At 44.7% G+C, this 9,935-nt stretch overlaps 2 protein-coding genes and 1 long non-coding RNA gene across 12 annotated transcripts in view; 1 reads left to right on the top strand and 2 right to left on the bottom strand.

Annotated features, from left to right (window-relative positions):
• Positions 1-1,010: 1,010 nt before the first annotated feature.
• Positions 1,011-4,778, bottom strand: LOC105494693 (transmembrane protein 35B). 3 transcript variants are annotated; one of them, XM_011763372.3, is made up of 4 exons: positions 4,544-4,778; positions 3,117-3,297; positions 1,890-1,983; positions 1,613-1,750 (listed from the first exon to the last, which is right to left on the bottom strand). In XM_011763372.3, the coding sequence occupies exons 1-3, from the start codon at positions 4,649-4,651 to the stop codon at positions 1,895-1,897; spliced, it is 378 nt and encodes a 125-aa protein (XP_011761674.1). In that variant the 5' UTR covers positions 4,652-4,778; the 3' UTR covers positions 1,613-1,750; positions 1,890-1,894. The 3 variants fall into 3 exon arrangements, with proteins under 3 accessions (XP_011761673.1, XP_070952437.1, XP_011761674.1); XM_011763371.3 differs by lacking the exon at positions 1,890-1,983 and having other exon boundaries at positions 1,011-1,750; positions 4,544-4,746; XM_071096336.1 differs by lacking the exons at positions 1,890-1,983; positions 4,544-4,778 and adding an exon at positions 4,175-4,374 and having other exon boundaries at positions 1,166-1,750.
• Positions 4,683-9,935, top strand: part of LOC139363283 (uncharacterized) — a 26,734-nt gene continuing 21,481 nt past the window's right edge. Inside the window, exons 1-2 of one of the 2 annotated variants that reach the window (XR_011623308.1) lie at positions 4,754-4,818; positions 6,256-6,423. This is a non-coding gene — a long non-coding RNA (uncharacterized lncRNA). Of the gene's footprint in view, positions 4,819-6,255; positions 6,424-9,935 lie in introns of both variants that reach the window. The other variant, XR_011623306.1, reaches the window with a different exon arrangement.
• LOC105494691 (zinc finger MYM-type containing 6) overlaps positions 5,788-9,935 on the bottom strand; it is a 47,947-nt gene continuing 43,799 nt past the window's right edge. For 6 of the 7 annotated variants that reach the window (XM_011763368.3, XM_071096308.1, XM_071096301.1 and 3 more), the window contains one exon: positions 6,651-8,599. In XM_011763368.3, coding sequence (XP_011761670.2) covers positions 6,768-8,599 — 1,832 coding nt within the window. In that variant the 3' untranslated portion in view covers positions 6,651-6,767. Of the gene's footprint in view, positions 6,364-6,650; positions 8,600-9,935 lie in introns of those variants that run through there. The other variant, XM_071096320.1, reaches the window with a different exon arrangement.

Here is a 9,935-nt window from a genome sequence, read left to right as displayed (position 1 = left end):
AATCTAGGGTCTTCTAAAGCACCCTTCCTCTCTTTTCACCTTTCAGTATTATAGCAAATGCACTATCTGGAGCTGCTGCAGCTATTTCGCAACTCTGAGGGCAATAGCCAATACACTGACAGCAGCAGAGCAGAAAGTTTAAAGAATGTTGATTCTTGATGCCATCATTAGGCAAATTAACCAACATTGAAACTGAAGTGGTTATCTCTGAACCTCTTACATGAGAGAAAAGGTTTCCTTATTGTTTTGACATTACCATTTATTTAGCGTAATCTATCTATCCTTACTATAGGCAGACTGCACCACCATGCTTTCGGACTCAAGAATAAAAAAAATCCAACTGAGAGCGTCACCTTGCCTGAGGTTCACTAGTCAGAATGGGAATTAGCATTTTGTAGTGAACATGAAATGGAGTAATAGAGACTTCTTTTACACCCTCAAAGCAATCTGTAGGCTGATAGCTAGAATATTTGCATAAGTGAACTGTTTCTCACTATGATCCTTCATGGGAGGTACATCACTTCCCAAAAGCCCACAGCCCTGCCTAGCTAAGATAAAGATGGTGGTGACATAATAGCAGATGCCCTAACGTGTTGTCCACTTTTCCCCCAAGAACTGTCACACATATGCACCCTTCCTACCCCCAAGGACCTCTGGGATTCCTCCCAGGCTTTGGGCCCTGCTGTACCACTCAGCATTTCACGGAGTTGGCTGTCCCTCACCTCCATGTAGGTGTCAAGGAACACTGGACTGGGTGCCACACATCACCACCAGAGCTTGATTTCAGGTCCTGTCAAATGACTCAATGCCAACCTGCTAGCTCTGCAAATCTAATATGTCAGAGAAAAAAAGGAGTGGGAGGGAATTTCTAATGTGGCTCAAAGGGCATAGGCAGAAGCAAGTACTTAAAAGTTCTGCCATACAGAACCTGTACATTTTAAATATGCATTAAAAGCCTTAAAAATATGCATGTGTTTTGAACCAGCACCCTTACTTCTAGGGGAAGAAAATAAGTATGCAAAAGAGATTTACTGTGAGGCTTACAATAGCAAAAAATTGAGAAAAACCCAAATGTTCCTCGTGGGGGGTGAAATACATTATAGTACATCCTTACAATGGAATACTATGCAGCCATTAACAGCAATGAGGCAAAAGAGACATGAAACAGTGTTATAGTTTTAAGGTTTTAAAAGGAGGTCGAATAAAATAGGATATATGGTTTTATTTTCATTTTTAAAAATATGTATCTGCTTAAAGGCACAGAAAAAAGTTCAGAGGTATACTAACACCAAGGCATTAAAAGCGGTTATTTGGGGCATCAGAATTTTGGTTGATTTAAATTTCTTTTCTGCTTATTTTGTATTTTCGTATGACATGAGGAATGTTAATATGCATAACATGTACTCCTCACAAAAGAGTAGTAAAGCTAAAAAGAGAAAGTAGGGCCAGGTAGGCAAAATGTCTCTTTCAACACTGGCTGACCCTGGATATTATAATGGTAACAAGATGACAGACTCTGTGTTCTACCATATTCCTGCTGTGAGAGCTGCACGGCATAAACACGCAGAGATGCTCTACTTCCAGGATTCCTTGAATGTACTTAGAGTCTTCTTCCTAGTGGGTCTGACCACCTTCTTAGTCTGGGCTAAGAGCTGGCCGACATTCAGCAGCAGCAGGAACCCCAGGCAGACGATGGCCGGGATACAGGTGCTTAGTGACTCTTTTAGAGCTGCCAAGGTGAAGATAGCCCCTGGAATGGAAAGTGAGGTCCCTGAGGCTCCTTGGGAGAACCCAGGAGATCCAGGAGCTCAGGGCTCTCCAGTTTAGGCTGATCCACTCCAGCCCAAGCCCTCCCATTAAACACCCTCACCACTCCCAACGTGCATTACCAAAACTAACTGCATTCATCTCTAGCCTCCTGGAGAAAGCAGGACCAGGAAATTAGAAGCCTCTTGAACAATAGCAGTGGCAACAGTTGCCCCTCTTGGAGGACAAGAAAGAAACAGAAATGACCCAGCAAAATAGGGCAGTGGCTAGAGTGGATAGATTTTAGGAAAAAAATCTCCCTGATCCTTCTTTCTTTCCTCTTTTTTTCTTTCTTTTCTCTTTCTTTCTTTTCTTTCTCTCTCTCTTTCTTTCTTAAGGCAGAGTTTTGCTCTGTCACCCAGGCTGGAGTGCAATAGCATGATCTCCTGCCAGCCTCCTGAGTAGCTGGGCTACTGGGTTCTGGGTACTGGCTTCAAGTGATTCTCCTGCCTCAGCCTCTTGAGTAGCTGGGATTACAGGCGCCCGCCACCACGCCCGGCTAATGCTTGTTTAGTAGGGACGGGGGTTTCACCATGTTGGTCAGGCTGGTCTCGAACTCCTGACCTTGTGATCCGCCCACCTTGGCCTCCCAAAGTGCTGGAATTACAGGCGTGAGCAACCGTGTCTGGCCCCTTCTCCTTTCTTAATCCTACATCTACTAAGATTAAGATGAAGGGAAGGACTAGCCCAGCGGCTGCTGGTTGGAGGTATGGGAAAGATCTGAAAATGAGAGAAGCTCCAGAGATGGAAGCAAGCCTGGTAGTGGTGGCAGCAATGGTAACAGATGCCAGGGCATACAGAAGAGCCTGAAGATATCTGGCCTTTGAAGCAACAGCTGTCTTTGTACATCAGCAGTTCCTGTGGGCAGAGCTACTGGTGGGGTGGGGGGGACTCCCTCGGGAAATTCTGTGCCTTCCTGTTCAAGGTTCTCCAGCTTCCCTGCTCTCTACACCAATCTGCCAGACACATACATCAAATGGCAGCTGCTCCTCCATCCCCTCATCCCAGAAGTGGGTGTGTGGAGGAAGGAGCAGAGGCACTGAGCTTGCAATACATCTTCACAAGGGAATACCATGCAGCCATTAGAATTGAGGAGGCAGAAGGTACACTTAACATGTGATAATGTTCTAGCATATTAAGTTTAAAAAGTACCTGTGCTAGTTTGAAGACCATGGAAACTGTAGTAGAGCAGGAAGTGCTCTTGATCCCAGAGAAAAAAGAAGGGTGGCAACAGTAAGGGGCAACAGCCAGGTCTTTCCATCATCCTCCCCCAGAAAACCCCATTTTCTCAGGCCAGTTGGCCCCCTTACCCATCATGAGCAGAATCAAGAACAAGTTACTGATCTCTTGCAGCATCGGTGGGCCCGTGGCCAGCAGCAGCCCAGCCAGCAGTTCCAGAAAGCCCACAGCTATTTGGTAGTTCAGGGGATCTGGCTGGTAGCCAAATACCTTCAGCGGGAACACCTCAGCAAACTGCACGAACAGGGCGTTCTAGGGGTGGCAAGGAATGCCTGTCAGCCTCATGCTCACCAAGGCTGAGCTCCCCAGATGCTCCATGGCATATATATGCCTGTGCCCTCAACTCCCCAGAGAAAAGAACTACTACTGTAGGTCAGGTCCAGGCCTGAGGTCAGCCTGGAGGGGAGAGGGCTGCCCTGTGGCGCTGAGCTTTGGAATCAGGAAACAGGCTCCATGTTCCAAGTGGTACAGAGATAGATTTTCTCACTAGACCTCTCGAGAGATTACAACCCAGGCCAAATCCCAGGAAGAGGGGGCTGGGCTTGGCTCCCTAGTGCCAAGGCCTGGGGAATGCCACAGTTTGCTTCTTTGTGCCTGGCCTGGTTTCTCTTAAGGCTGCTGTACAGGGAATATTTGGAGGTGGGGAGGAGTTAGGTGGGCTCAAAGTGACTCTTCTTGTCAAGGCAGGTCCACCCCTGAGCCAAATGGCAACTTCACCCTTACTTTCGGGGTTACTTTTTCCTGTTCCCACTCCTCAGTTCTACCTCCCCTCCTCAGCTCTGCTGGGCAGCAGCTCTAAGCTATCGTCTCTGGGGATGTATCCAGGCCTTGGAGAGAGATGCCAGCAAGGGTCTACAAGTCTAGCTCTTTTGAGGGACTGGGGACATTGGTGAACAGGAAATGAAAGCTTTCCCGTGAGTCTGGAACTAGACAGAAGGCTGAAAGACGACTTCAGGGCCTCCCTCTCAGGCTTCCAGGAGAGGCTTCCCTTTCTGGGTTCCGAGTCCGGAGTGACTAGTTTGTGTCCTGCTTCCTGACTAGATGTGCAACCTTTAGCAGATATACTCGCCCTTCAGGGCGGGCTTCCTTCCCTGCAAAGCCAGGATTACTACACCCCAACCCCACGAACCTCCCGAAAACTGAAGCAAACGGCGAAAAGGGGGAAGACAGCGCGCAGTGAGCTCATTTTCCCGCTGCATCATCCTCTCCCAGGGTCCGGGGAGTGGGGAGGAGGGTCCTCCTAAGGCTGTAGATTTGCCTGGGGCCACCAATGCTCAGCAGGAAGGGGAGGTTCTGTTCCCTTCCGTCTAGGGAAGATCCAGAGAACTCGAGGAACTACCCAGGAAGGACCTGCGCCTCAGTCGAAAGCCAGGCGCTTTCCCCCATCTCCAGCTGAGCCTCGGAAGCCCGAAGGCAGCCTGCCGGGCCGGCGGGAGCGGCGGGGCGGAGCACACGCCTCCGCGGGCCCGATCCCCGGCCGCCCGCCCGCGCCGCTCACCATCCGCTCCGAAACTGGAGCCGAGATCTCCTCCGAGAGCTTGGCCAACCCCACGAGCGCGAAGAAGCCGCCCAGCAGTACACGCAGCACCGACAGCAGAAGCTCCATGGCCGCGCTCCCCGCACCGTGGGTTGGCCCCGCCGAAAACCCGCCTCTGCCGCCGGCTCATTTCCTCCCTCCCTGGGGCGGCCGGAAGACTTGCCTGAGTTACCATCCCCCACCCTCCAGGGGGTCGCGAGGCTGCAGCACTGGAGCAGGGCGCCCCCATCCTACAGGTGAGGACCACTGGCTCGTAACTGACTAAACCGACACCTTTGGATTCAGGGAGTGTTTCTCAGCCAGTACGGAGTGCTGGCAGACATGCATGGGTGTCTGGGTGCGGCTCAGCTACCATCAAAAGACCCCGGGGCTTCGTTCCTGCCTGTGCCATAGTATCTGTGGGATCTGAGCTGTCACCCGACCCTAAAGGGTCTCGGTATCTGCATCTGTATAGGGGGATAACTCAGTTCTCCAGAGTTTGTAACAGGCCTAGCACAGTGCCTGCACATGTAAGAGCTCAGAAAGTTATTTGTAAATTAGTAAATTAATTTATAAAATTATAAGTAATAAATCAAAAAACATTAATTATTAAATAAGTCTCTTTTCTATCTTTGCCTGAGGTGTCTTTTCCCTCTAATTTATCTCAGCTGAGACTGAAATGTGAAAGGTGTTTGAAAATTCAGATACTTGCAGCCATGGATAGAGAGACTTTCACTGAACCAAGCCCTACAGTCCACTCCTGGCCCATTTGCTCTTACCTGGAAATCTGTCTAAAGCTGGGATGGGCAAACCATGGGCCAAATTTGCCCAGCTGTCTGATTTTTTTCCATGCTTCTCCCCTTCCCCCAAGCTAATAATGTTTGTTTACATTTTTATGATAAAAAACTTTTTAAGGCCGGGCGCGGTGGCTCAAGCCTGTAATCCCAGCACTTTGGGAGGCCGAGACGGGCGGATCATGAGGTCAGGAGATCGAGACCATCCTGGCTAACACGGTGAAACCCCGTCTCTACTAAAAAAATACAAAAAACTAGCCGGGCAAGGTGGCGGGCGCCTGTAGTCCCAGCTACTCAGGAGGCTGAGGCAGGAGAATGGCGTAAACCCGGGAGGCGGAGCTTGCAGTGAGCTGAGATCCTGCCACTGCACTCCAGCCTGGGTGATAGAGCGAGACTCCGTCTCAAAAAAAAAAAAAAAAACTTTTTAAAGAAGCTTGTGTGACATAGGAAAATTATATGAAATGCCTATTTCAGTGCTCACGAATAAGTTTTATTTAAACACAGCCACACTCATCTGCATATTGTCTGTGGCTGCTTTTGCACTGCAACTGCAGAATTGAGTAGCTGTGACAGTATGGCCTGCAAAGCTGAAAATATTTACTATCTGGCTCTTTATTTAAAAAGTTTGCTAAGCTCTGGTATATTAGGCCAGAAAGCCCCCAAGCAGGGGTCTCAAACCCCCCTACTGCTTCCATTTATAGTTACCCAAGCTGCTTAGATCTGTCTTTTTCCAGCTGGGCATAGTGGCTCATACTTGTAATCCCAGCACTTTGGGAGGCCGAGGCAGGTGGATCACTTAAGGTCAGGAGTTCGAGACCAGCCTGACCAACATGGTAAAACCCCATCTGTACTAGAAAAATACAACAGACAGGTGTAATGGCACATGCCTTGTAACCCCAGCTACCCAGAAGGCCAAGGCAGAACTGTTTGAACCCAGAAGGCAGAGGTTCCAGTGAGCCGAGATCACGCCATTGCACTCCAGCCTGGGCAACAAGAGCAAAACTCCATCTAAAAAAAAAAGAAAAAAAAAAAGATCCATCTTTTCCACCTACTCACAACCTTGCTGGGGTAAGTAGCTGGTTGGCTGGAAGACTGAAATGTTCCACTCGCTTCTAAAGGCCAAGCTGTTTCAACATTCAGGTTGTGCTGTTACATTATAAACTGGGCCTCTCATTACCTTCAGTCTTTATCACTAATCCAAATTTAATGAAATAACTAAATTTTCTACCCTGGATTATAATTATACACAATTACTTATAAAAATCATAATTATTAAATTCCTCAACAAAAAGGGAAAAATTATTAAAACATTTAATCACTGAAAACACAAATCCACATTAGGAAATTATCTTTTAGGATACTTATACAAAACACGAGATTATTGACTTCGCTATTAAGCAATGTGCATATTGCTACTCTTTTTCCTTCATTAATTTTTCTATCCTTGGAATTAAAGATGTGACTGCAAGTCTTAGGGCAGGGCCAGAAACCAACAGATTTCTTTGTTTTGACTCAGTCAAAGCTGAAAAGGCAGCATCACATAAATAAACAGTTGAAAAGGGTAATAAAAATTTCATTGCCCTTTCATGGAGTTCTGGGTAACTTGTCTTTGCATTTATCCAAAACTGAGTTACAGACACTGATTTAAATACTGATTGTAATCCTAAATCTGAAGATAGCTGTGTTAGCTTTTCTTCTTCGAAGTCGGTGAGATTATTATTTTGGTGATTCATAAAAGGGTTAATTATCCACAAATTTCCTGAACGCAAGTCTTGTTCTGGTGGAAAACAGTCACTGAACACTTGAGAAAGTCCTTCCAGGTGCTCAAAAATAATCCTTGTGATCTCTGTCATATTTAAGCCTGATGAATTTGAGAATTCAGAAAATGAAGGGAACATGTCATAGTCATTCTCTTGTGTGCGCTTCAACCACATTTTTAACTTTCTCTTAAATACATCAATTTTATTACACAAATTGAAGAAAGTAGTCAAAGTTCCTTGGAGACTTAAATTTAATTCATTTATAAGTGAAAATATATCTGATAAGTAGGCCAGCTTTGCAACCCATTCCTCATCATGAAAATACTTGGTCAAATCTGAATGCTTTTGACTTAAAAATATTTCAATCTCATGTCGTAATTCAAATAATCTTTTTAACATTCTCCCTCTTGATATCCAACGTACTTCAGCATGAAGCGGTAAACTCACATGCTCAGATCCCATCTCTTCACACAAAATTGTTAACATACGTGAATTCAATGCATTGCTCTTTATAAAACTTAGAATTTGTGCTGACTGCAAAAGAATTTTATGTAAACATGGAGACAACTTTTCTGCCACTAAACGTTCACGGTGAATAAAACAATGTGTAAATGCCGCTGTATTCATGGCAACTTCTTGAATTTTTGCTTTTAAACCAGAATACCTGCCAGTCATGCTTGCTGCCCCATCGGTACAGAGACCAACACAATGTTTCCAATTCAGAGATTTACTATCAATATATTTATTTATTAGTTCAAATATTTCAAAACCAGTTATTCGAGTAGGCATTTCAATGCAAAATAATAATTCTTCTTTTACATCACGACAATCATAATCAATGAAACGAATATAGCACAAAAGAAGTGTGATATCTGAGATTTCTGATGACTCATCTATCTGCAGGGCAAACCACTTTGACTCTCTGACCTTTTGAATCAGCTGGTCTTCAATGTCTGCAGATAGTTCGTCAATCCTGTGTTGAATTGTAACATTAGAAAGTGGGATAGTTTTCATTTTGTCTCCAGCACTTGAACCCAAAACTTCTGAACACATTTCTACTAAATATGGTTTAATTAATTCTTCAGCAATGGAGAATGGCTTCTTGCTTGCAGCAGTTTGGAAAGCAATTAAATAAGAAGCTTTCACAAGTGACTTTTCAACTAGTAAACACTTTTTTATAGAACTATTTTGACATTCCATTTCTAGAGATTTTTGTTCAAAAAAATCTACTGGTTTGTTTTCTAATTCTGAATGTTTTGTCTTCAAATGATGAGAAAGATTTGCTGGCTTCATGTTTTCACTGGATAAGATCTCTCCACAAATGACACACTGTGGCCTTGGTGAACTTTCTTTTGATCCAGGACAGATAATAAAACCAACTTTTAAATATTCTGTATCGTAAGTCTGGAAAAAACCTAATCTTTTTTTCTTTGAAGGTGGAGAATCAAGTTCTGCATCATTTTTTTCATTAGGCATAGGTAAATCTGAATGAAATATTTGAATCACTGTTATTTTCATGAACAAATAAGCAATGTTCCTTATGTATCTCCCCACACATTTAAAATTCATATTTTGTTACTATTTCTATTTATCAAAAGAATGCACTGATAAAAGTTTAAGCACAAATCATAATACTTCCAGTGATGCCACTGACAACTGAATTTCTCCTTTGCCCAAAGCTTGATCACTAGCTATAATAAAACTGTAGGATGTGATACATGTACAAGTAATCCCAAGCACCCAATAGGTTATTGAAATGAGGGCGAAGACCACAGTACACATCAAATTAACAATAAACTTTTTGGCTGGGCACGGTGGCTCACACCTATAATCCCAGCACTTTGGGATGCCAAGGTGGGTGGATCACTTGAGCCCTGGTATTAGAGACCAGTCTGGGCAACATGGCAAAACTCCATCTCTAAAAAAAAAAAAAAAAAAAAAAATTGGCTGGGGGCAGTGGCACACGCCTATACTTGGGTAGCTAAAGCAAGAGGATCACCTGAGCCCAGGAGGTTGAGGCCGCAGGGAGCCAGGATCATGCCACTGCACTCTTGAGACTGTGTCTCAAAAAACAAAAAAAAAAGAATAAATTTTTTATTGGTGAGTGACACTGGTATCAAAAAAATTTTTAAAGAAAAAGAAAAAAAAGGCAGGCATGGGGCTCACACCTGTAATCCCAGCACTTTGGGAGGCCAAGGTGGGCATATCACCTGAGGTCAGGAGTTCGAGACCAGCAAGGCCAACATGGTGAAACCCCCTCTCTACTAAAAACACAAAATTAGCCAGGCATGGTGGTACGTGCCTATAATCCCAGCCACTTGAGAGGCTGAGACAGGAGAATTGCTTGAACCCGGGAAGCGGAGGGTGCAGTGTGCTGAGATCACGCCATTGCACTCCAGCCTGGGAGACAAGAGCGAAACTCCATCTCAAAAAAAGAAAGAAAAGGAAGAAAAAGAGAAAGAAAAATAATGTTTTACTTGAAACAATCCAGAAAAAAAAAAAATTTAAAAAAGGTAACATTTCATTAATCTAGATGAAGAGTATACTAGTGTTGACTGTACTGTATACTCAACCTTTCTGAATTTTGATACTCAGTGTCAGTGAGGTTGTAGAGAAACGGATCCTCCTGAACACTGCTGGTTGGAGCATACATTGATGTGACTTTTCAGGAGGGCAATTTAGGCAACAGGTATCAAAAGCTTTAAGAATAGATGATAGGCCAGGCACAGTGGCTCATGCTTGTAATCCCAGCACTTTGGGAGGCTGAGGCAGGCGGATCATGAGGTCAGGAGTTTGAGACCAGCGTGGCCAACACAGTGA

The sequence above is a fragment of the Macaca nemestrina genome, chromosome 1 (genome assembly GCF_043159975.1).
Source record: "Macaca nemestrina isolate mMacNem1 chromosome 1, mMacNem.hap1, whole genome shotgun sequence".
Lineage (NCBI taxonomy): Eukaryota > Metazoa > Chordata > Mammalia > Primates > Cercopithecidae > Macaca > Macaca nemestrina.
The sequence above is the reverse complement of the archived record's forward strand: the minus strand, read 5'-3'. Positions and strand labels throughout refer to the sequence as shown.

Bases quoted from the DNA above. Each gene is read 5' to 3' on its own strand.
- LOC105494693 (XM_011763371.3), bottom strand. From the start codon at position 4,651: ATGGAGCTTCTGCTGTCGGTGCTGCGTGTACTGCTGGGCGGCTTCTTC. The intron at 3,298-4,543 runs GTGAGCGGCGCG...TGCCACCCCTAG, and splicing joins CTCCAGTTTCGGAGCGGATG to AACGCCCTGTTCGTGCAGTT. The intron at 1,751-3,116 runs GTAAGGGGGCCA...TTTCCATTCCAG, and splicing joins CTTGATTCTGCTCATGATGG to GGGCTATCTTCACCTTGGCA.